We start from the raw sequence: 27,173 nt of genomic DNA, 5'->3' as shown, positions 1-27,173 counted from the left end.
CCTTGCAGGCCGCCTGAGTCTGGAAAAGGCCTCTACTAATCAGGTGTATCATCTTCTTGTTCAAGATCACCGATGGCTGGGAGAGAAAGCTAATACTGTTTGGGGCCTACGGAAATCGCGGTCATGGTGGCAGAAAACGCTGATGGAGGGTTGGCTAAATAAGACACCTTTCAAATGCAAGGTTTTTCTTTGGCGGGTGATGATTGGTGGTCTTCCTCTGGCCTCGGCCCTTGCCAAGCGTCGCATTTCGAATGGCAATTGTTTCTTCTGTACCACACCGGCGGAAACGGCCCGACATCGTTTTCTCTCTTGCCCGCTCGCCAAGAATATCTGGTCACTCTTGTCGCACATTTGGCGCGCGGTAGTGGGGTCCTCGCTATCTCCTTTCGATTGGGTTTTTGTGCGCCCGAAGTATCCCGCGCCGCCACAGTTGCATGAGAAGCTCTTATTTCACTTTTTCAGATATTGGGGATGCTGGCACATTTGGACCACGCGCAATGCTTTTCTCTTTGATTCGGCCTCGAATGTATCCCGACATATTGCCAGGCTTAAAGGGCTCTTACATTGGCAGCTAGATATCATCCGACACTCCGACTTGCTCCCTCGGGAGGATTTGCATCCGTGGCATATGGCAATTGCCTCTGGCTCGTTGCCATGATTCGTGTAACCTTTTCAGTGCATTACTACGGGGCTTCCCCACACGGCCCTCGTGTATCTTGTAATCAGAAAATAGAGAGAGAGAGAGAAAGAGAAAACCTCTTCACATGATGGCTTTGTGTCATCATGTATCTTGTAATCCAGTAATCTTGTACTTTTTTCGTAATTAATACAATTACCTTTTACGAAAAAAAAAAAAAAAAAAGAGAGAGAGATTTTTCGGAGAGAGAATCGCGATGGAAAAAATGGCGCGCAACAGGAAGGCGATGGCGATGGCGACCCCGTCTGCGACCTGACTGCAGCAGCGAGTCCTCTGCTTCGCCTGCTCGTCCAGGGCAGCCCGTCGTCTCCTGCAGGTGCGCGAGAGAGAGAGAGAGAGAGCGCGAGCGCGAACACGGGCCTGCTTCAGACGCCTTTGCGCCGCCTTGCGCGCCGCCTTGCCCTGCCGTTCGTCGCTACCCCCTGCGTGCCGCCCTGCCTTGTCGCCCGTCGCCCCTGCCTCGTCGCTCCTGCCCTGTCGCCCTCGTGACCCCCTGCGTGACGTCCTCGACCTGTCCGCGTGCGGCGCTGCCCTGATCAGCGATCTCCTCGCCGCCCTGCCTTGCCTGCCGCCTGGTCCCTTCGCCCAGGCCCGCGCAGCCTCGACTGGTCCTTGCGTAAAGTGGGGGATCTGCAATCCGACCTACGCATGATAAACTTCACCTACCCTACCTCGCCCTCTGTCAGGACGTTCAGTCGCCCCCGGCCTGCTGCCCGCCCTGAGCCACCAAGGGCCAGCAGCCAGTCGCCCCCCTGTTGTCACACAGAGCGCGCGCCAGCGTGAGCCAGCCACGGGAACGAGCCCGTTTCTGCCTGCGAAGAGGTAGAACGGCCGGTGCAATCCTGCTTCCAGTGAGATTTTCGTTCAGCCTCTGACCTGTATACGCAGCAATACACCATGGCTGGCTTGGACTTGGATTTTCTAGACCAAACGGTGGCAGTGCTTGGTCCGGACTCTGACACCGAGGAACCCGATGATATGGTTCCATGCAATGAAGAGACGCCCACTGCTCCTGACTTTCAGCCTGCAGGCAAACGCACCAAGCACACTCTGGAGGCGTCAATGGATCATCAGGATCGTTCTTATGCGCAGGTTGCTTCGGACTCTGCAGACTCTCAGGATGTTGACTGGGAGCATTTGCTAGAGTTTGCAAACACTTTAGTTGGTGATTATGTGCAACATAATCAGGAAGCTTTTTCTGAATCTGCACCGGAAGATGTTTTGGAAGCTACTGTTGACCCCAAATCTGTCTTGCGTTCCTTTTCAGTATTCTATGATCGCGCGGTGATACTCTTCTTCACTGGTAGAATCCCCCAGATTTCCCGTATTCGCCAGTGGTTGCACAGCCTGCTACAAGGGGAATGTGTGGAAGAGATTTTTGTGGGGCCCCGGGGGTTTTTTGAGGTGTTGTTAAAATCTGAGACGCACCGTGTTGCTCTTCTGTCTAAACTGCCTCTGTTTCTTGATCGCCGTTTGGTCCATGTTGTACCATGGCGCCCAATGGCCGATTTTCAGCGCCTGTTACAACGGGAGTGCCCTGTATGGGTTGAAGTGGAAAATTGCCCGGCTGTTTATTGGCTGCTGTTGAAGGAAGCCATGGCTGCAGTGGGCACGGTTCTGGTCCCGCCAAGTTTAAGGGCAGTGAATCGTAATCGCTTATGTATGTTATGGGACACTACCAGGAAAAGGCCCGCGTGGTTATGTCTCAATTGCTCTGGAATGCATTCCTTACACTTTCGTTTGAAATGGGGCACTTTTGCAGGACACTGCTTTTCCTGTGGCAAATTAGGGCACTTCATGGCCGAATGCCCAGAACAGCACCACCCTTCAGACGCGGGACATGGAGCGCCCCCCATGGAAGATATGGTCTGTGATGTCCCATCGCAGGATGCTAGTCATCCACCCAAAGCGCTGGATAAAGGTAAACAACAGGTTTCGGTTTCGGCCCCCCATGGCTCTGACTGGGTTGAAGTCCGTGCAAAAAAAGGTAACAGGGTGATTGATGGTATGGAGAATTCGGTGCCTTCTGCGACACAAGATTCCATGCGTACTTATATGCGTAGGAAAGAAATGTTGCCGTCAGAGCACTTTCCTCCTGCGATGGCTTCCTTTGCCCCCCGTCCGCAGCTCCCTCGGAGAGGATATTCGGATCGTCCAAAGGGTCCACTAGCTAAGCTGACTTTTGATCCCCGAGGCAATGTCATTACCCCGTGGGATCGTCGTTATCCCCGCTCCATTCCCAAGCCAGCAGATCTGCCGTCTACCTCCAAATCTGGTCCGCAGAACTCTTTTACCGTGCTGGCCGATTTCTTGGATGAGGGAGTCCTGGATATTCTCGCGGACAAGGTCAAAGCACGGCAAGCCGTGTCTCGTACCTGATTTTCTTTTACAACAACCATGAAAGTAGCCACGTGGAATGTGCAAGGAATCTGTTCTCGCCATAAGCAACATGCCATGTGGACTGTTTTGCATGAGAACCAATGGGATGTCTTGTGTGCTGTTGAACACAAGAGCCACAGTGAAGCTGGAAAAGTTGTAGACTGTCATGGCTTTCGACTGTTCTATGCAGGGACACAGGCCATGCGTTATTTTGGTGTGCTCATGATTGTACACGAAAAATATCATCCTCTTCTTATTAAAAATGATGTGCATGGGCGCTTTGTGGTGATTGAAATTTTACTGGATGGAGAAATCTTATGGTTACTTGGTCTCTATGCACCGAATGATCCTTTATCGCGCCGGGAGCTTTGGCATACTTTGCAGACTTCTTTGTCACTTGGCAGACGGGGCCTCTTCATGGGCGATTTCAATATGTGTGTTGACTCTTCGCAGTCCACCTCGGAGCATTCGATGATGGACGCGCCGGAAAGCCGTAGGTGGCATGAGTTGGCTCTTGCTGTTCTTAAGCAAGATCTCTGGTCTTGGCTGAACCCCTCTTCTACAGGGTTTACTTTCCATTCCGCTCAGTATGCAACAACTTGGTCGCGGCTGGACCGCATATACATCATGCAGAATGATGATTTCCTCCCTGAGATGCTTGAAATGAAAGTCTTGCAGCAATATGCATTGTCGGACCATTTTCCTCTGCAGCTTGAGATGCTCGCACACCCCATTGCACCTTTCAAGCGCTTTCTCGACCGGCTCCCTTTGCGTTTTAACTCCTCTTATTTGAAGCACGCAATCTTCCAGGGTTATATGCAGCAATTGATTGATAGATTCTTACTGGACTTCCCTTCTCAGGGCATTGCTTCCTTTGAAAGATTGCTCGCCAATGTGCAGCGGGTTGCTCGCCAGTATGGAATCCATCATGCCTCTCTTTGTCGACAGCGTCGGCAAGCCGCCCAGGACTTGCTGGCTTTGGTCCGTTCTCTGTTGATGGATACTCCAGATGATGCGTTCTTACTAGCACTGGCAATGCGTGTGGCTCATCTTATTCAAGAATTTCAGTTGAAATCGTATCAGCAGGTCAAATTGCAGCATCTGACGGAGACTCTGCAAGACAATGCGTGCCAGACTCATAAATTCTTTCGAGCCCTCCATGCCTCTCCTACTCGAGAGAATCTGACTAGACTTCTGGATGCAGACGGGCATCTGGTCATTGATCCGCAGACTATTGTGCATATGTGCAGGGATTATTTCATTGATCTTCTTGGTTCCACTTCGCCACCTTCAGCTCAAACTACTCAGGCCCGTTCAGTCTTTTATGACCTGGTCCGTAATCAGGTTCCGCAAGACATGCAAGTCACTATGGAGTCAGATATTTGTGAGGCGGAGGTTGTAGATGTTTTGCTACACTTACCCAAGGATAAAAGTCCTGGTTGGGATGGTCTCACCAATGAGTTCTTTGAGGTTTTTGCTACCCAATTGGCGAAACCATTGACGGCCTTGTTTCAGCAGGTATGGGAAACGGGGATTATGCCTTCCTCATGGAAAGAAGGACTTATTAAATTGCTTCCGAAGGTTCCTTCGCCGTCTATGTTGAAACATTGGCGCCCAATTTCTTTAATGGGGTCTATGTACAAATTTTTTTCCAAAGTAATGGCGAATCGGCTCCACAAGCATCTCCCTGCTATTGTGCATCCACTTCAATATGGGTTTATTAAGGGCCGAAACATTCTGCACAATGTGTTAAATGCGCAACTGGCGATTGATTATGCACGGCATTCTAATCAGGAGGTCGTACTCATTCAATTGGACCTGGAAAAGGCTTTCGACTATCTAGACTGGTCTTTTGTTGTAGAGCTTATGTCTACTATGGGCTTTGGTGATCGGATGTCGCGACTGATCTACATCATTAGTGCAGAGGCGTCTTCGCGAGTCATGTTCAATGGAGGCGTTACCGAGCCATTTCCCCTTGCCCGGTCTGTCAGACAGGGGTGTCCATTGAGCCCCCTCTTCTTTGCCCTTGCGACCCATCCGGTTCTTTCGCTATTATCTCATATGGCCGCTTCCACTCAGTTGGCTGGTTTGTCGCTTCCTTCTGGACAACATTTCATTAGTCAATCCCTGGCTGATGACAGTTTTATGATTCTACGGGCGGATAAGGATAACATTCGCAAAGCATTGGATGTTTGGGATCTCTTTGGTCAGGCCTCCGGCCTTCGCATCAATGCGCTGAAATCAGCCATTCTCAGCTGCACGGAGTCGGATTTGCAGTCATTGAATTGGCAGGGTATCGTTGTGCCTCGTGGTTCCATTGTCAGACATCTTGGCTACCCCTTGGGTGTTGATGTGCCACCAAAGCAGCTACTTCAGTGGACTTCTCAGAAACTGGCAGCTAAGTTCCTGTATTGGAAGTCTCAGGCTTGGCCATTCCATGTTCGCCTCAAAGTAGCCCAGACAATTATGTTGCCGATGCTCACATATTTCTTGCCCTTGCTGCCCTGGACTACTACTACTCTGAATGCTCTGACTCAGTTTATTCGTTTCATGTTATGGAAGAAAGATTCCTTGCATGCAGGCATTTCTTGGATTTCTTGGTCGCATGCGTGCACCCCTAAACGCATGGGTGGAGGAGCTATTTTGGATGCCCAAACTCACATGCTGGCCCTTCGTTGGTCTCTTTTCCGTGCTATGTGCTCAGATCATCATCCCTGGGTCGTGATAGCCCATTATTTCCTTGAGGAGCAGGGGCTTCGGCATGGCAATACCCAAATCCAGAGTTCGTGGTGGCATGTCCTTAATGCCGATTCCCGATTCGCCTGTTCCTCTTCATCCTTGCTTACCCATTTGGCGTGTTCTTGGAAACTGGTCCTCCGGAAGGCTCAGTGGCATCCAGCGGAGGATCGCATGGTTGCTAATTCGTTTCAATTAGAATTGCTGGCAGTCTCGCGGATACTTTTATGGGAAGGAAAACAAGTGCTTCGACCACAATTCAACCGTATGGCACGTTTGGGCTTAACTTCAGTCGCGGATGCCACCCTTGCCAGTCGCAATGTGCGAATATCATTTCGTACAGCCAGGAGAATCTTCAGGATTCCTCGTGGATACAGGCATTTATGGGAACAGCTTCTGATGGTGCTCCAGAGCAGACAACCCTTTCCCGCCCTTGCTTCGGATCGCCCTTGGCAGGATTGGGACTTTGAAGGCCGGCTGAGTTTAGATAAAGCTTCTGCAAACCAGGTCTATCATCTCCTGATTAAAGATCATCACTGGCTGCTCACTAAAGCTAATGCGCTATGGGGATTGCGTAAATCCCGGTCATGGTGGAGGGCAACTGTGATGGAAGGGTGGCTCAACAAGACACCCTTCAAATATAAGGTTTTTCTTTGGAGGGTGATGATTGGGGGTCTTCCGCTTGCTTCTGCTCTTTCCAAGCGGCGAATATCCAATGGCAATTGTTTCTTTTGCACCACCAGTGTCGAATCTGCCCATCACCGCTTTATTTCTTGCCCTATCGCTAAGAAAATATGGTCGTTCTTGTCAGCTGTTTGGAGAGCAGTGGTTGGTTTCTCGTTAAGGCCCTTTGATTGGGTCTTTGTGCAGCCCAAATACCCAACACCCGCACAGCCACACATGAAACTAGTGTTTCACTTTCTTCGCTATTGGGGCTGCTGGCACAACTGGACCATTCGGAATGCTTTTCTTTTTGATTCCGCCTCTAATGTTCAGCGGCATATTGTTCGGCTTAAGGGGCTTTTGTATTGGCAGATCGATCTTCTTCAGCATTCTGACTTACTTTCCCCGGAGGACTTGCATCCCTGGCATATGGCAATTTCCTCTATTTCTTTGCCATGACCTTGTAACTCGTAGAACTAGAACTGTTTCACATCATGTATCTTGTAATCAAGTACAATTGTACTTTTTCTTCGTAATTAATACAATTACCCTTTGCGAAAAAAAAAAAAGAGAGAGAGAGAGAGAGGACGCCATGGCGGGAACGGGACGAAACCCCTGCTGTCGGCCCGTTCTCTCAGCGCCTGCCTGGTCCGTCGCCGCCATCGTGTGACACGCGCGCTACAGTCTCCCCCGTCGCCTGACACGCCCGTACTACTTGCCCCCGTCGTCTGCCTGAGCCATGTCAGTCGCCGTTGCCTCCGCTCGTCTACGTCCGCAGATACGCGTCCTCGCCTGGCTGCCTCTGCGCGTGCCCGTGAGCGAGAGAGAGCGCGACATAGAGGAGTCGCCTGCGCCCTAGAGCCATAGCCTGTAGCCCCGTTGCCTGTTTTGCTCGCCGTCATCTGTAGTCCCGTCACCTTCTCCTGCAGGCCCGTTGCCTGCATCTCAGAGGCCCGCCAGCTGCGTGCTTTGCCCTGCTGTCGCCCGTCAGATCTGCGGGCTCCGCTCTTGCTCGTCGCCTATTCGCCCTGTGTGTCAGGGCTCTTGCCGTCGCCGTTGGACCTGGGCCCTGTGAACCTTGCTTGCCCCAGCACCTGCCCCATCGTCTGCCCCGCCGCTTGCCCACGGTGCGTCAGTCCTCTGTCACTCTCAGATCGTGATCCATGATGGCTGGTTTGGATCTGGACTTCATCGACCAAACGGTGGCAGCACTGGGCCCGGATTCTGATGCTGAGGAACCTAAGGATATGGTTCCGTGCACCGAAGAGATGCCCCTTGGTCCTGACATCCAGCCTGCGGGTAAACGTACCAAACATACTTCGGAAGAGATAGGTGTTCAGCAGGATCGTTCCTATGCTCAGGTTGCTTTAGATTCAGTGGACTCTCAGGATGTTGACTGGGAGCATTTGCTGGAATTTGCCAACACTCTGCTTGGCGATTATGTTCAACATAATCAGGAAAATTTTTCCGACTCTGCACCTGATGATGTTCTGGAAGCCACCGTCGACCCAAAAACTGTCCTGCGCTCCTTTTCCGTGTTTTATGATCGCGCTGTGATACTCTTCTTCACTGGCCGAATCCCGTTGCTTTCCCGTATCCGCCAGTGGCTGCACAGTCTGCTACAAGGGGAATGTGTTGAAGAGATTTTTGTTGGGTCCCGGGGTTTTTTGAGGTCCTGCTGAAATCTGAGACGCACCGTGCTGCTCTCCTGTCTAAACTGCCTTTGTTTTTTGATCGCCGGTTGGTTCATGTGGTTCCCTGGCGCCCAATGGCAGATTTTCAGCACCTGCTGCAACGTGAATGCCCTGTGTGGGTAGAAGTGGAAAATTGTCCGGCCGTTTATTGGCCACTACTGAAGGATGCGATGGCAGCTGTCGGAACTGTTCTGGTCCCTCCCAGTCTCAGGGCTGTGAATCGCAACCGATTGTGTATGTTATGGGATACTGCAAGGAAAAGGCCTGCCTGGTTACGTCTCAATTGCTCTGGCATGCATCCGTTACACTTTCGTTTAAAATGGGGCAATTTTGCGGGACATTGCTTTTCCTGTGGACAGTTGGGGCATTTTATGGCCGAATGCCCGGAGCAGCAACACACTTCAGATGTTGGCCATGTTGCGCCGCCCATGGATGATATGGTGTGTGACGCTCCGTCGCTGGATACTCTCCATCCACCTCAAGTTCTGGCCAAAGGTGAACAATAGGTTTCGGATCTGGATTCCCGTGCCACTGATTGGGTTGAAGTATGTGCAAAAAAAGGCAACAGGGTTGTTGCGGGCATGGAAAGTACTGTGCCTACTACTTCACAAGATTCCATGCGTACATATATGCGCAGGAAGGAAATGTTGTCTTCTGAGCGCTCTACTCCTGCTATGGCTGCTTGGTCCCCCGTCCTCAGCCTGCCAGGAAAATGTATTTGGATCGTCCAAAGGGTCCACCTGCTAAGCTGGCTTTTGATACCAGAGGCAACGTCATTACCCCGTGGGACTGTCGTTATCCTTGTTCCAACCCCAAGCCAGCAGATATGCCCTCTACTTCCAAATCAGGTCCTTAGAACTCTTTTGCGGTATTGGCAGATTTCTTGGACGAGGGAGTCCTAGATATTCTCGCCGACAAAGTCAAATCGCGGCAAGCTGTGCCTCGTACCTGATTTTGTTTCCAATACACATGAAAATAGCCACTTGGAATGTGCAAGGCATTTGTTCTCGACACAAGCAACATACCATGTGGACTGTATTGTATGAGAATCAGTGGGATGTCTTGTGCGCTATTGAGCACAAGAGTCACGGTGAAGCAGGCAAAGTTGTGGATTGCCATGGCTTTCGTTTGTTCTATGCAGGGACACAGGCCATGCATTATTCGGGTGTGCTCATGATTGTACATGCCAAATATCAGCCTGTTCTTGTTAAAAATGATGTTCATGGCCGCTTTTTGGTGGTAGAAATTTTATTCGAAGGGGAAATCTTATGGTTACTTGGCCTCTATGCTCTGAATGATTCGTCATCTCGTCGGGAGCTTTGGCAGACTTTGCAGTCCTCCTTGTCACTTGGTAGACGGGGCTTCTTCATGGGGGATTTCAATATGTGTTGATTCTTCCCAGTCCACATCGGAGCATTCGGTAATGGATGCGCCGGAAAGTCGTATGTGGCATGAGTTGGCTCTCGCTGTTCTTAAGCAAGATCTCTGGTCTTGGCTACATCCGTCTTCTACAGGGTTTACTTTCCATTCTGCCCAGTATGCAACAACATGGTCGCGGTTGGACCGTATATATATCATGCAGAACGATGATTTTCTTCCCGAGATGCTCGAAATAAAAGTGTTGCAGCAATATGCCTTGTCGGACCATTTCCCTCTGCAGCTTGAGCTGCTTGCCCGACCCATTGCACCTTTCAAGCAATTTTTGGGGAAACTCCCTTTGCGTTTCAATTCGTCTTACTTGAAGCATGCCATCTTTCTGGGCTATATGCAGCAATTGATTGACAGATTCCTCTTGGACTTCTCCTCCCAGGGCCCTGCGTCATTTGAACGATTGCTCTCTAATGTGCAGCGGGTTGCTTGGCAGTATGGGATCTATCATGCATCTCTTTGTCGGCGGCGTCGACAGGCCGCCGAGAACCTGCTGGCTTTGGTCCGTTCGCTGCTGGTGGACACTCGGGATGATGCATTTCTGCTTGCACTAGCCATGCGGGTGGCGGATCTTATTAAAGAATTCCAGTTGAGATCATATCAGCAGGCCAAACTGCAACATCTGACGGAGACTTTGCAAGATAGTGCGTGTCAGACCCATAAGTTCTTTCGAGCTCTCCACGCCTCTCCTGCTCACGAGAATATGACCAGACTCGAGGATGCAGAAGGCCACCTTATCCTGGATCCGCAGACTATTGTGCATATGTGCAGGAATTATTTCCGTGACCTTCTCGGTTCTACTACTCCACCTTCACCCCAAATTACTGAGGCCCGTGCGGTTTTTTATAACCTGGTCCGCAATCAGCTTTCGCAGGACATGCAAGCTACTATGGAGTCAGATATTTGTGAGGCCGAGGTTATGGATGTCTTGTTACACTTGCCCAAGGATAAAAGTCCGGGCTGGGATGGTCTCACTAATGAGTTCTTTGAGGCTTTTGCTACCCAACTGGCGAAACCTTTGCAGGCTTTGTTTCAGCAGGTGTGGGAAACGGGGATCATGCCTTCCTCATGGAAAGGGGGACTTATTAAGCTGCTTCCAAAAGTTCCTTCGCCATCTAAGTTGTCTCAGTGGTGCCCAAATTCTTTGATGGGTTCAATGTACAAAATCTTTTCCAAAGTAATGGTGAATCGGATCCATAAGCATCTCCCTGCCATTGTGCACCCTCTCCAGTATGGTTTCATTAAGGGCCGCAATATTCTGCACAATGTATTGAATGCTCAACTGGCAATTGATTATGCAAAGCATTCTCATCAGGAGGTAGTACTGATTCAATTGGACTTGGAAAAGGCTTTTGACTATCTGGACTGGTCTTTCGTTGCTGAACTTATGTCTGTTATGGGCTTTGGTGCTCGGATGTCTCGTCTAATCTACACCATTAGCACTGCGGCGTCTTCGAGAGTCATGCTGAACGGAGGTGTTACTCAGCCATTTGTCCTTGCCCGCTCTGTTAGACAGGGGTGCCCTTTGAGTCCTCTATTCTTTGCCCTTGCGACACATCCAGTTCTTTCCATGTTATCTCATATGGCAGCCTCTTCTCAGTTGGCCGGACTGTCGCTTCCTATAGGACAGCACTTCATTAGCCAATCCTTGGCGGATGATAGCTTTATGATCTTGCGTGTGGACAAGGACAACTTTCGAAAAGCATTGGATGTTTGGGGTCTCTTTGGTCAGGCGTCCGGCCTCCGTATCAATGCGCTCAAATCAGCCATTCTTAGCTGCACGGAGTCGGATTTGCAGTTCCTAGACTGGCAAGGTCTGGTTGTTCCTCGTGGCTCCATTGTCAGGCATCTTGGGTACCCTTTGGGTGTTGAGGTTCCCCCAAAGCAGCTTCTGCAGTGGATTTCTCAGAAAATGGTGGCCAAGTTTATGTATTGGAAGTCTCAGGCCTGGCCCTTCCATGTTCGCCTCAAAGTAGCCCAGACAATTATGTTGCCAATGCTCACATATTTCTTGCCATTGTTGCCCTGGACTGCTACGACTCTGAATGCTCTTACTCAGTCTATTCGTTTCATGCTATGGAAGAAGGATTCATTGCACACAGGTATTTCCTGGATCTCTTGGTCACATGTGTGCACCACCAAACGCATGGGTGGCGGAGCTATTTTAGATGCCCAAACTCACATGTAGGCACTTCGTTGGTCTCTTTTCCGCGCCATGTGCTCGGATCATCATCCCTGGGTGGATATAGCCCGTTATTTCCTTGAGGCCCATGGGCTTTTGCATGGTAATACCCAAATCCAGAGTTCTTGGTGGCATGTTCTTAATGCTGATTTGCGGTTCTCCAGTTCGTCTTCATCGTTGCTTACTCATTTGGTATGTTCCTGGAAAGTGGTCCTCCAGAAGGCTCAGTGGCATCCAGCGGAGGATCGCTTAGCTACTAACTCTTTTCAATTGGAATTGCTGGCAGTCTCGCATTTACTTTCATGGGAAGGTAAACATGAGCTTAGACCCCAATTTAACCGGATGGCACGTTTGGGCTTGTCTTCAATTGCGGATGCCACCCTTGCCATTCGCAATGTGCTTATATCATTTCGTACAGCTAGGAGTCTTTTCAGGATCCCTCGTGGATATAGGCCTTTATGGGAACAGCTTTTGAGGGAGCTCCAGTGCAGACAACCCTTTCCTGCCCTTGCTTTGGATCATCCCTGGCAGGAATCGGACCTACAAGGCCGGCTCCATTTAAGCACAGCTTCTGCTAACCAAGTGTACCATCTTCTGATTAAAGATCATCAATGGCTAACTACTACAACGAATGCTTTATGGGGACTGCGTAAATCCCGGTCATGGTGGAGGGCATCTGTGATGGAGGGCTGGTTGAACAAGACACCCTTCAAATATAAAGTCTTTCTTTGGAGAGTGATGATTGGTGGTCTTCCGCTTGCTTCAGCTCTTTCCAAGCGACGAATCTCCAATGGCAACTGTTTCTTTTGCACCACAACTGTGGAATCCGCCCGCCACCGATTTATTTCTTGCCCCATCGCTAAGAAAGTCTGGTTATTTTTATCGGCTGTTTGGCAAGGAGTGGTTGGTCTCCCCCTGCATCCCTTTGATTGGGTTTTTGGGCAGCCCAAATACCACACTCCGGCACAGCCCCATATGAAGCTCATGTATCACTTTCTTCGATATTGGGGCTGTTGGCATAACTGGACCATTCGGAATGCTTTTCTTTTTGACTCCGCCTGTAATGTTCAGCGACATTGTGAGGCTTAAGGGCCTCTTGTATTGGCAGCTAGATCTTCTCCAGCATTCTGATTTGCTCTCTAGGGAGGACTTACGTCCCTGGCATATGGCAATTTCCTCCGCGCCGTTGCCTTGACCTTGTAACTTGTAGTACTTAGAACCTCTTCTCATGATGGCTTAGATTGTCATCATGTATCTTGTAATCAAGTAACCTTGTATTTTTTTCGTAATTAATATAATTACCTTTTACGGGAAAAAAAGAGAGAGAGAGAGAGAGAGAGAGAGATATTTAAATCTGTGCATTGAATGCAGTTCAAATCAGATGCAAGAGTCAAAGCTGCACAACTTGGCCGTGTTGCGGTTCGGAATCAAATGAAGCTTGATGAGGTGATTTTCTGTAGGGTCAAAACATACTCAATCATTGCAACACTGAAACAATACTTGGAAGCAACAACACCTGGAAGTTTTGAAAGTCAAGACTTAATAAATAACTCCTGTTTAAGATAATATTGTCTATGTTTAAAGTCCACATAGTGGTGTAGTTTGTTTTGAGTGTTAAGAGCATTTTGCCCCATTAGCAATTGGATTTGATCAAATTGCACAAGTGGAAAAATTTAGACCAATTGTTTTCAAGGAATGAAGTAATCAGATGCTTGGCCTATTATTTATACCAAATGCATGCTACTAGTTATGGAAATAATGCATGCTACTAGTTATAGCAATAGCTCATATCTCATAGCCATGTGTGTGGTTGCTCATACAATGACACAGAACCACACATGTTTAGGTTAGTAGACATGTTTTTTTTTCCTATAAAAGAGAAATCTATTAAAAACACCTTAGAAAGAATTCCTTGAGGTAAAATACTAAGCACAAGGAGCTCTGAAAAGAGTGTCTAAGGAGACATGTTTTTTTTTTCCTAGAAAAGAGAATTCTATTAAAAACACAATTCCCTGAGGTAAAATACTAAGTACAAGGAACTCTTAAAAGAGTGTCTAAGTACATTACAAGTACAATGTTTTTGTGAACAACCAATTTAGCGGCCTATAATGCTAAACCATTTTAGGGCCCATGTGGAAAATTGTGTTTGAGTCCTAGGTTTGCAAGAAGGTTTCTCTTCTCCTCATCCGCTTAGAGCTTCCGTGCATCCTCTCCCATCTCCCACAGAGAGTGCAGATGGTACACATAGAAATAGGGAATAGCCGTTCTGGCCTAATGCATTTCAAACCCTCGGAGGAGTTGAAACGGCTAGGGAACATTCCCTGCCGTTCCCAAGGACATTCCCTACATATCCTTGTTGCTCCTTGTTGGACCCCCTATTATTCTCTGTTTGGAACGACTCTTCTAGACCTGCTGACCAAAAATTGACATTTTTTCTAGTTTTTTTTTCTTTCTTGGGTCACACTCCTACCACATGTTCACCCATCTCCATTGCCTAATGTGCATGTAGTTTCTCTCTTTTTTTTGTGAAGATAATTGAATTAAGTAGTAAATATTTACATCAGACCATTAGTTCAGCATTGAAAATAACAAACATAAAGGGAGGTCTACACTGTGAGATGGAAGGATCGAGGTGCAGCTGAGATTCAGTAGACAGTGTGAGAGTGAGAGACAGAGTTGAAGCACGACACCCAAGAGAATAGACTGAATGTGTGTAACCAGAAAGTACAAAGTACAACCCTTAAACCTTAGGGTTGTAGGGGTTGTTCACACCCGACACACACTAAGTGCCCAAATGTATGTAACATAAGCACATAAGTACATACGGCAATAAGACCATAAGTCTCGGGGAAAAAACCTCTCCTACCGAGAGTAAAAAGTGCCCCAGTGTCCTACTGATCACCGACACTCCCATATGAGCGTAGGCGCAAGTGAGGCGTGCGTGAGTCAAATACCCAACAAACCCCCCTGGAGTGAAGAGTGATCAAGAGTACAAGGATCATCCGCCACCAAAGGATATCAAATTTAAAGCATTGCGAAATGCTTCAAATTTGTCACGAGGAAGAGCTTTGGTGAAGATGTCTGCCACATTACTGGTGGTAGAACAATAGACAAGGCTGATATCACCTGCATGTAGCCTCTCTCTGACAAAGTGATAATGGATCTCAATGTGTTTCGTGCGAGCATGAAACACTGGGTTCTGTGCCACTGCAATGGCATTCTGACTGTCAATGAATAAAGGAGTAGGCTTCGTAACAGATATATCCAAATCAGCTAGCAAGCGTCTAAGCCATACGCATTCAACTGTGGTAGTGAAAGCTGCCTTGTATTCAGCTTCACATGACGATGTGGCAACAGTGGATTGTTTCTTGCTAAGCCAAGAAATGCAAGAAGAGCCAAGAAAGAAACAATTGCCACTAGTGGAATGACGTGTATCATAATCACCAGCCCAATCAGAATCACTGTAAGCATGTAACTGTAGTGGTCCCCCCTTGGTACGTGGCTGATGCATATACCTGCTCAAAGCTGAAACTGCAAACTTTATGTTCGGCCTAGTATTGCATAGATAGATAAGACATCCAACTGCAGGAGCATATGTATGTATATCAAACAAATCACTGTCATCATGTAATGAAAGGGTTTCAGTCCAGGTTCCATGGGAGTACAAATCGGCTTGGAATCCTGTAAGCCAAACTTCTCAAGAAGCTGCCCAATATACCTTGACTGTGATAGCCCAATACCTTGAGCATTATGTATGAACTGGATACCCAAGTAGTAATGCAAAACTCCCAAGTCAGACATGTCAAAAGTTTGCTGCAAATTTTGTTTGAATGCTGAAATCTGATCAGCATGTGTTCCAGTGAGCAAAAGGTCATCAACATAAAGACATATAATCAGCATAGATCCCCCTTCTTTACATACGTAAAGGGTAGACTCAGATGAGCTGTTTAGAAACCCCTGACCAAGCAAGAAAGCATCTATTTTTGCATACCAAGCTCTAGGAGCTTGTTTCAAACTATATAGTGGCTTTTTGAGCTTGCATACCAAATGTTCTGAGCCTTCAACTGCAAAACCAATGGGCTGCTGTACATAAACTTCCTCCTGAAGTTCCCCATGTAAAAATGCAGTCTTGATATCTAGCTGATGCACTGTCCAACCATAATGTGCAGCCAAAGCAATCATAGACCTGATGGTCGTCATATAGGAAGTAGGAGCAAATGTCTCCTCATAATCAATGCCCTTTTTCTGTGCGTAGCCTTTAGCTACAAGCCGTGCCTTGTATTTATCAATGGATCCATCTGCTTTCCTTTTTAGTTTGTAGACCCATTTATTTCCAATGGCTTTCTTCCCAAATGGCAAGGACACCAAATCCCAAGTTTGATTCTTAGTAATAGAATCTAATTCAGCTTGCATAGCTGCCATCCAATGCACACTGTGTCGTGCATCCTCATAACATTCAGGCTCTTTATTATCAAAAGTACTTGCTGCCATAATAAACTCCATGGTATGTGCTGAATCATGCAAACGAGTTTGCCTTCTAGTACGACCAGCCATGGGTGCATCCAAAGGACTATCTTGCATAGTCTGCAAATACCATCTAGGTAGTAGTCTAGCATCCTGACTGTGTGCAAGCTCTTGCTGAATTTCAGTTTCAGCATGATGCTGAATATTCCGATCAGCCAATGGCTGAATTTCTGCACTTTCCATAGGAGCAGCTGGCTGAACATTAGGTTCATTTTCTGAAGCTCTAGCTGAATCACCAAAAGTAATGGGTAGCAGCCCTTCAAAAACATCACGGGCAGCCTGATATGTGTCCAAACCAGCCAAGGATAATTTTGATTTTTCATCAAAAACAACATCCCTGCTGGCAAAAACCTTCTTTGTAACGGGATCATAGAGTCTGTAGCCTTTGCTCTCATTGCTATATCCCATAAAAATGCACTTAACAGCCTTGTTGTCCTACTTTTTTCTAAGTACCTGTGGAATATGGGCATAGGCAAGACACCCAAAGGTACGAAAGTGACCAACAGAAGGTTTACGGCTGTTCCAAGCCTCAAAAGGTGTGATGGTCTTCAAGGCTTTGGTAGGGCATCTGTTCAAAATATGGCAAGCACACATGACTGCTTCCATCCAAAAACTATGAGGCAAGCTCTTTGCCTTCAACATATATCTGGCCATCTCCATGAGTGACCGATTCTTCCTCTCTGCTACCCCATTCTGTTGTGGAGTATAGGCTGTAGTATACTGATGGACTATGCCCTTCTGCTGCAAAAAGGAATTCAGCATAGAGGACATGTATTCCCCCCCTCGGTCCGAACGGAGAGTCTTAATCTTGCATCCAGATTGATTTTCAATAAGTGCACTGAAAGCCAAAAATGCATCATACACTTCTGACTTCTTTTTCAAACAGTAGACCCAGCAAAAACGTGTAAAGTCATCAATGAATGTCACAAAATAATAAAACCGCCCAATGACATGGTCTGCATAGGTCCACAAACATCTGAATGCACCAATTGCAATCTGGTTGTTGCTCTGAAAGCAACATCACGAGGAAATGAGAACCGATGCATTTTCCCCAAAATGCATCCCTCGCATAAGTGCTCAGGAGGTCTCTCCAAGAGAGGTAAGCCATCCAGCATCTGAGTACGCTCCAAAAGCATCAAGCTGCCAAAGTTTACATGCCCCAAACGAGCATGCCATAACTCCGCCTGTATCATAGCAGGAGTAAGAGTGGATGTCAAGTATGCCGATTGATCTACTGAAAGAGCATCCAACTCATATAAACCATGACACAAAGATCTTGTCAAGACTAAAGTCATGCGTTCTTTATCTCTCACCATGCAACGGTCATCATCAAATGTGACCTGCAAACCACAACGTGCCAAAGAAGAAATAGAAAGCAAATTCTTCTTGATTCCAGGCACAAACAAAGCATCCTGCAGGCGGAGAATAGAGCCATCAATGGCTGTGAGCTGAATCTCCCCAATACCACGAACAGGGTATGATGCATTATTGGCACACTACTGATTTCCCAACGGGAGGTGCACTAACTGAAGCAAACAAATCTCTGCGAGATGTAATATGTCTAGAAGCACCACTGTCAAAGAACCAAGTGTCAGCATTCTCTGTAGAGCTAAGTACTCTATCGGCCCAAGAGATGTCATAACTGCAAGTGTAAAAACAATACTCCTTGTCCACAACAAAGGATGCGGACTCACTAGCAGTGGAAGGAGTAGTAGAAACAGACATTCCTGACTCCTTCTTCTCTTTGGCAATGCGCTTCCTGCACTCAGTGATATAGTGGCCGGGCTTCTTACAATAATGACATTTTCCTTTTTTAGCTTGCGTCCCCCCTTGTGTCCGATTCTACGATGTGCCCGAAGTGCCAGAACTCTGTGGAGCATTTTTCACCTTACTGTTTTTGCCTTTTTGTCTTGCCACAAAAGCCTGCTCAGAGACTATAGCATCCACATCACTATTTTTTCGTGTTTGCTCCTCCTCTACAAGCAAACTAACTAGCTGAATAAAAGTGAGTGGGTGCTCAGCAATCCTCATGGTGAGGTTCAATGCAGTGTGAAAAGACAAGTACGAAGGAGGTAAGGAATTCAAGGTGGTGGATATCAACTGTGCATCCGAAAAATACTCATCTACATTCATGAGCTACTCCCTCAAGTCTTGAATCTTATTTAAGTGATCCTGCATATAATCACCCTCATGCATCTTCAGAGTTTCCAACTCTTTCTTCAAGAAAGAGATCCGAGTCTCATTCTTTCCTGCAAACATATGCTCCAAAGTCAACCATGCATCTCGTGAAGAAGATGCCGAACGAATGTGAGGGATGATGGACCGTTGAACTGCCAGAGCAATCAACGACAAGGCCTGTGCATCAGGTGTATCCCAAGCTTTTTGAGCTGCAGTTCTTGGAGGAAGTGGCTGAGGTGGAGCGGGCTGAGGTCCCTGTTGTCCATGTGCGCCATGGGGAGGAGGAGTAACGGGAGCTACAACTCCCAGTCGAGTTTCCTCTCCACTGACATAATCCCATAAATTCTTGGCCACTAATACATTCTTCATCATGAATGACCAAAGCGAATAGTTGTTTCCGTCCAATCTGTCTTCCTTGTATACATACGTAAAGACATCACTTCCCTGATTTGCCATGATGACAAATTTCCAAAGACAAAATGAGCAATATCAAAGCAGTATGGACTGGAAATCTGCAAATTTCCAGAAATTGCAGCAAACACACTTCTGCAATTAATTTGCAAGGGCGTACTCTGTCAAAAAACTGTCTTTTAATGATACTTCCCAAGGTGCAAACAGTGCATTGCAACACTGTTATATCAAAATCCCCAAAATTTTTGCCAAAATTTCTGTCAAAAGTCTTTTTGTGACTGTACCAGCAGTTCATGTGCAACTCTCCTCAAAATACACAAAAGCCCCAAAATTTCTGATGATCCAGTCCAGAAATTTGCATCAAATTTATCCCACACCTGTGCTGTGTATGCGGTCCCTGCTGCGTATGAACCTCCTCTGCCAGAAATTGATTCTGGACTAAAATAAAAAAAAAACATATTTTTTTAATTTTCTAAATTACCTGACGTGGATTGCAGGCGAACGGGGCAGTGTGGCAGGTCGCTGGTCAGACGGGGCAGTCAGGCGGGCTGTATGGAGCGGACGAACAGGCAAACGTCAGTGCTGACGTGGACTGCAGCGGGCGGACAGGACGTGTTTCGTGGCGTCTGCAACTGGCGGAATCTGACGACTACGTGGCGCCTGACTGCTGACGACGCTGGCGTCTGACAAACGAACAGCGCCTAGGCTGACGTGGACTGCGCTGACGAACAGCGCGCTGGCAGACGTCTGCGCCTGCAGCTGACGTGACACCTGGCGGGTGGAGCTGCGCTGGTGGGTGGCGCTGACCTGGCGGGTGGAGCTGCGCTGGCTCACTGACAGGCGCAGGGACAGGTTGCGTGCCACAGGCAGGCGGCCATAGACAGGCTGCGCTTGGATACCATAGGCGGTGCTGGGGACTGGAGCTGGGCGTTGCAAACTGCAGACAGGTGGTGAGCTCAAAGCTGAGCTCTGATACCAAATGTGAGATGGAAGGATCGAGGTGCAGTTGAGATTCAGTAGACAGTGTGAGAGTGAGAGACAGAGTTGAAGCATGACACCCAAGAGAATAGACTGAATGAGTGTAACCAAAAAGTACAAAGTACAACCCTTAAACCTTAGGGCTGTAGGGGGTGTTCACACCCGACACACACTAAGTGCCCAAATGTATGTAACATAAGCACATAAGTACATACGACAATAAGACCATAAGTCTGGGGGAAAAAACCTCTCCTACCGAGAGTAAAAAGTGCCCCAGTGTCCTACTGATCACTGACACTCCCATATGAGCGTAGGCGCAAGTGAGGCGTGCGTGAGTCAAATACCCAACATACACAGACTTGAACACAGAAATGTCACACAGAAAGAACAATTGGTGTGAAGTGCAGCGAGGGAATAGCAATGTCAGGAAGAACCAGATCAACAAACACCATAGAGGAGATTTGCCACAACACTAAACCACGAATTGGGGCCACATGACCATGAATGCCAGATACTGAATCAAAAATGAAGGCATTTGGAGTACACTAAATATGCTACAAGGCTGTCCATCTAAGGAAATGGAAAAGGCAAGAATAATCTAAATGCAAAGAGGACATTGGAGTACTAGAGCGTATACGATGGGGTGTATATGCATTATATGAGGCAGTGATAGGTCATGTATGCGCACATGGGGGGCTATCAGAGAGGATTGACAGTACCATAGGGGTGAAACAAGGATATCCACTTTCACCCACATTGTTTGGTCTATACATAGATGAAGTGTCTGATTACATAGACTGAGGAGGAGGAGCTAGAGCCAGCTTGGCAGGGGTGCTGATAGCGATATTACTCTATGCAGATGATATTGTTCTCATTTCAGATTCACCGGAGGGATTGTAGTGCCATCTAGATGCTTTGCACATCTTCTATAGAGATAAAGACCTCACAGTGAACCTTGGGAATACTAAAACCATGGTTTTCAATACTTCAGCAGCATGGGTAACTAGATCTATGTACGAGTTCACATTTGGGGGAGACATATTGGAGCATGTGAGGGAATATGTCTATTTGGGAGTCACCTTTTTTGGCCCACGTTTTTTGTTGAGAGGGGCATTAGAGGCACGTCTAGCACGTGGATACACAACACTAGGGGCACTTGAGAGTCAATGTGCTCACATACAGTTTCAGGAGTCCCGCACCAAACTCTGGTTGTTTAACATCCTAGTTACTATATGGAGCAGAGGTATGGGATTGCAGCTTGTACCATAGGCGTCTTAGCCCACTTACTGATGAGATTGGAGTAGAGAGGAATTATTATGATGGTTGGGATAGCATGGAAAGGCCATTGATCGTGATGATAGCATGCATGATTAGGAGTAATCCCTCCATCCCACATTCCATTGTCAAAGCAGAGCTAGGGGCAACACCTATAGTTACAGAGGCACTCTTCAGGGCAGTGACCTTTTGGCACAGACTATGGGAACTTCCACGCCATAGATACTCTAGATTGGCACTAACCTCATCTAGAAGGCGAGAAGAACTGTTGGTTTTCACAGATGGCTATTAGGATGAGCCTACATGGTTTGGATATTGACTGTCTTTCACCTTTGGATTATAGCCTAGACTACCCTACACTTTCTCTTAGCCGATCAGAGCTGAACTGGGTTATCAGAGCTGATATCTTGAGGATTGAGACTGCAAGGACATGGATCCATCCACCACTCCCTCTAGGATCGAGGATGGAGTTCTACAGGAGTCATTTCTTGTGTCTCTCTGATGAGGATTTCACTATTCGGCCAGCATATCTGGACACCCATCTCTCCCATAGCGTACGGGTTGCTATTGGACAGATTCGCACCTCCTCACATAGGCTTTAGATGGAGATAGACAGATGGACAAATACTCTAGCAGAGGATAGGACTTGCCAGCTTTGTGGTCGAGAGCCTGAGACGGAGGAACACTACATATGTAGATGCACAATATACTATGACATACGAGGATGGTACCACTGTCCCTTTCGTGATGGATTTGGACCCCTTCGTCGTGTCATGAAGTATGAGGACCAAAGATGCCTAGGTCTTTTCCTCTTGGAGCTCGAGAGGCGCCGAACTGCACTATTGGGAGATAGGAGGCCAACTCATCTAGAGGAACACACATAGAGAGCAGTGACAGACTTCTTCTGTAGAGCCGACCCTATTGACACTACCAGCCTAGCAGAGACAGAGCCACCCCGGCAGACACCTTACAAACCACGCCATGGAGTCACATTGGATAGAGCCATCTCCTCGAGTTGAGCATGACGACCCCATCTACCAGGATCATGTCTAAGGAGGCCACACCATAGTCGGATTAGAGCCATTATCATGAGACACCAAAGACTCACCACCAGGCATATGAGTGAAGCAGCTAGCGACCGCATCATAGTTGAGGTCATGTGCAGATCTTGAGATTAGCTACAACCCATAGTCTCCACCACACTATGAGATCATGTGCAGATCTTGAGATCAGCTACAGGCCATAGTCTCCACCACACTTTTGTACACGGTTCTATCAGATCTGGTTCTCCTTTCCTTTCCTTTTCTTTTCTATTGATGGAACAACACTACACGTGGTTCAACCCTAGTATAGTTCCATCGTATAGTTATTTTTAGTATTGTTTCATAGGCCACCTACTTTTTTTGTAATGTTATCTTTACCTTACTAATGAGATGACATTAGACATGGATGTACTCTGGATTTTGTCTCATAGGCCACATTGGCCTTATATAGACGTTAATATCTCTCTCTCTCTCTCTCTCTCTCTCTCTCTCTCTCTCTCTCTCGGGTTTAAGATTCAAAGTGTCAAGACAAGCCACAAGCCAATCATGAGTCCATGCAAAGTTAAAATTTGATGCATTTTCAACTCTTGCAAATCACAATCAAATTTCAGCCGTGTCCTCAATTCCAACGTAATCATGCATTTATATTGTCTAATTTCAAGGGAAATTGGGATAACTGGGGCAATTTGGAGCATTAAGAGCAATTTGGGACATTTAAGTAAATTTGAGCGATTTATAGCATTGGAGGGCTATTGGGGCAATTTGGGGCACTTTAGACATATGCCGTTCCCCCCATTCTCGTTTCCTGACCTTGGACGTTCCCCTCATTCCAAGGGGTCCCATTCTCTTTCCTGTTCCTTGTTCTAGGTAACTATGATGTTATAACTATGGAGTGTCAAGATTGTGGAAGAGAAGGAAGGAGTCTCACTTGTAGCTTTCTTGCTTGCACAATGGGGGAATACACACAAGGGTGGAGGCTGAAAACAGTTTTCCTCTTCTTAATTGTGTAAGCAAAAAAGAACTCTTATACAAAGAAATAGAAGAACCCTATATATGGGTCTCAAACCAAACTCAAATAACTAAGGTGGCATACTAACTGAGCCACGAACTAGAGTAGATAAGGATAGCTGTCATCTAGCTATTATTCATGGGCGGTGTACCAACCGCATCTGCAATTGACAAGTGGTGACATAAATGCACAACGGTCACCCTGGCATATCACGAGTGGAGCTCGATATCTCAACACTCCCCCTCGAGCTCAATCCCGATTCCTGCACACCAAGCAGGTCTCTCAACTTACGCAGCTTCTCTACGCCCAATGCCTTCGTGAATATGTCAGCTACCTGATCCTCTGTGTTGACATAAACTAGATCAATAAGACCCAGTAAAACTCTCTCTCGCACATAGTGATAATGCACCTCAATGTGCTTTGTTCTAGCATGATAGACTGGGTTATTTGCCAAGTGTATACTACTCATGTTGTCACAATAAATGACAACTGGCCAATCTGTAGGCTGATGCATATCATAAAGTAGCTTATGCAACCAAGCTACCTCACATGCAGTCATTGCTGCGCCCCTGTACTCAGCCTCTGTGCTCGACAAGGCAACTGTAGGCTGTTTCTTGCTGCTCCAAGTGACTGCAACACTCTTAAAAGAGAACACATATCCACTGGTAGATCGTCTATCAGAAATACTACCAGCCCAATCAGCATCACTGTATCCATGCAACTGCATCTAAACCCCAGCCTCATAAAGTAGTCCATACTGCAATGTGGACTTCACATACCTGAGTATGCGACTAGCCACATCCAAATGTGGTTTCCTTGGAGCTTGCATAAACTGACTTACCAATCCAACAGCATAGCTTAAATCTGGCCTAGTAATAGTCATATAAATCAAACTTCCTACTATGCGTCTGTACATAGTAGGGTCTTCCAGAAGCTCACCTGCATCTGCGCTCAGCTTCACATTCTGCTCCAAAGGAATTGAAATCGGCTTACAGCCTGTCATCCCATATTTGGACAGCATGTCCAATCCATACTGCCTCTGTAAGAGCCATATCCCACTTGGTGATCTAATCACCTCAATGCCCAAGTAATAACACAGCTCTCTCAAATCCTTCATCTCAAACTTCTGCTTCAATAGTATTTTCACATGAAGGATATCTTCATCACTGTCACCTGTGATAATCAAATCATCAACATAAATGACAAGCAACATAATACCTTTCTCTGTTTTTCTCACATAAAGTGAGAAATCTGCCTTGGAAATCTGAAAGCCAATAGTGACAAGATACTATCCTATCTTGTCAGACCATGCTCTAGGTGCTTGCTTCAAGCCATACAAGGCTTTCTTCAACTTGCAAACAAACTCAGGATGAACAACATGCACATAACCTGGTGGCTGCTCCATATAGACCTCTTCTTGCAAATCACCATGCAAGAAGGCATTCTTTATATCCATCTGATGTAAAGACCATTCCTTTGATGCAACCATAGCAATGACTGCTCTTACGGTTGCCATCCTTGCAACCGGACTGAATGTTTCTTCATAATCAATGCCATATGTTTGTGCATACCCCTTGACAACTAATCTTGCCTTGTATCTGTTCACATAACCATTTGCATTGTGCTTCACCTTATAAACCCACTTACAGCCAATTGCATTTTTACCTTTAGGCAAAGGTACCAATTCCCATGTAGCATTTGCTTCCAAGGCATCCATTTCTTCGTCCATGGCTTTTTCTCATTTTTCTTTTCCCATGGCTTGCTCAAAAGAAATGGGTTTTGGTTCCTGTATCACTTTGACCATATAGGCATAGTGAATGGCTGTAAATCCATCATATTTCAGCCTATCCACAGGATACCTAGCTCTGGTAGACCTGCGCAAAGTAGGTTCACTCCAAGGTGCTCTCAAAACATTCCTGGTCTTCCTTACTCGAGGTGTAACAATAGAAGAAATACCCAACTCATCATCAATGCTCTGTTCTGAGCCACTGGATTCACCATCCACATAAGAGTGACCTGCATTCACATCAAACATGGGCTGATCTACCTTCTCTTTTCCTTTTGGAGATACCTGCATACCACTATTTACATTGCTTTGAGAAGATTCTCCTGATCTCAATCTGCCTGTCTCCATAGCAAAGAATTTGAACCACTGCTAGAGGACGCTCCAGGTCCACTAATATTTTGTGACTGCTCTGCTGTGAATTCTGTGCAGCATTACCACTTTGTGCATCTACATCATCAATCACATTTACTGGTTTATACCAGCTACTTATCTCATAAAAAACATCTCTGCTCACTGTAAACTTACGAGTAGAAGGATTATAGCATCTATACCCTTTCTGTTGTAGAGAGTAACCAATAAAGATGTACTTCTCAGCTTTTGGATCCAACTTGGATCTCAACTCATCTGGCACATGAACATAGGCAATGCAACAGAAAATTTTCAAATGAAAATTATCTGGTTTCCTACCAGTATACCTCTCCTCTGGAGTCATTCCATGTATTGCTGTAGTGGAAGTCCTGTTCATTATGTAGACTACTGTAGTAACTGCTTTAGCCTAATAAAAATCTGACAGGTCTTTTTCATTGAGCATGGCACGAGATACCTCTCCAATATGCCTGTTTTTCCTTTCTGCAATTCCATTTTGTTGTGGGGTATGACTGCATGAATATTGTTGCTTTATGCAATGCTCCTGCAGGAACCTTGCAAACTCATTTGAGAGGTACTCTTCCCCTCCATCTGACCTTAGGAATTTCATTTGTAGGCCTGTTTCTTTTTCAACCATAGCTTTAAGAGTTTTAAAATGCCCAAAAACTTCACTTTTCTTTTTCATAAAATACACCAAAACTTTTCTGCTATAGTCATCAATAAAAATGACAAAATAATGATAGCCTCCAAGAGATGTAGCTTTAGTAGTCTACACATCAGAGTGGATTAATTCCAATGGCTTCTTACTCTCTTAAACATATCTAGGAAATGGTTTCCTTGCCTGTTTTCCAAACTGACAGGCTTCACATACCTTATGCATTTCTACAACCTTGAATTTTGGCAATCTTGCAACAATATTTTGGGCCTGCATTGATTTAAGTCGCTGTACATTAACATGACCAATGCGTTTATGCCATATATCAATATCTGCAACTACACCTGTCCCATGTGCAAACATTGCTGCACTCAATTCAAGCATGTCTGCATCCAATGTAAACATTCTGTCCTTCTTCTTTCCTTTTGCTATCAAGCGACCTTTATTTTTCATATCCTTAACAAAGCATCCATGGGAATTAAATCTGACCTGCAAGCCCTGCTCAACCATTTGACCAACAGAAACCAGGTTCTTGGTGATATTCGGAACATGAAATACATCCGACAGGTATTTCTTTTTCCCATCCTGCATAGACAAAGGAATATTTCCAATCTGCACAATAGGATGTGCAGTATCATCACCAGTCTCCACAAATCCTGGTTTTTTCATTTTCCTTGCATCCTGCATCCATTCTGCATGACTTGTCATGTGGTTTGATGCACTTGAGTCAACATACCACACATTGTTATTTTCTTCTGCACTTGTCACAGAATTGGTCATGTGCTGCACCATAAACAAATGCTCGTTTCTGTCATCACCCTGTCTACTAGAAGATGCATAATTTCCTTGTTGCAGTTTTCCATTCATGATGTCATTCTGCTTTTTATAGCAGTCTTTAGCCATATGACCCATTTTACTACAGTAGTAGCATTCAACATTACTGTTTGCATTTTGGACTCTTTGCCATCCACCACGACCTCTTTGGCTCCCCCTGCCTCTAGAGTTACCACGTCCTCCTCCATAGGACTGGTTTTCTTGAGTTTGCTGCATATTCTGATTTCTACCACGGCCTCCAGATCGGCCTCCTCTACCTCTGCCTCTACCTCTTCCAGCATTTGAGTAGAAGACAGCTTCTTTTGAAGTTCCTCCTGAAGAAGATGCACCATCAT

The 27,173-nt window shown here is 46.5% G+C and overlaps 1 protein-coding gene across 4 annotated transcripts in view; it reads left to right on the top strand.

Annotated features, from left to right (window-relative positions):
• The window catches only part of LOC148024652 (uncharacterized), a 287,185-nt gene that overhangs the window by 110,755 nt on the left and 149,257 nt on the right, over positions 1-27,173 (top strand). For all 4 annotated transcript variants that reach the window (XM_087693734.1, XM_087693733.1, XM_087693732.1 and 1 more), the window contains exon 4: positions 13,151-13,225. In XM_087693734.1, coding sequence (XP_087549860.1) covers positions 13,151-13,225 — 75 coding nt within the window. The remainder of the gene's footprint in view (positions 1-13,150; positions 13,226-27,173) is intronic.

This window comes from Lygodium microphyllum, chromosome 15, assembly GCF_053477565.2.
Source record: "Lygodium microphyllum isolate KBCC chromosome 15, Lygodium_microphyllum_v1.1.10, whole genome shotgun sequence".
In the NCBI taxonomy this organism is placed as follows: domain Eukaryota; kingdom Viridiplantae; phylum Streptophyta; class Polypodiopsida; order Schizaeales; family Lygodiaceae; genus Lygodium; species Lygodium microphyllum.
Note: the sequence above shows the minus strand (reverse complement) of the source record. Positions and strands in the feature narration are given on the sequence as shown.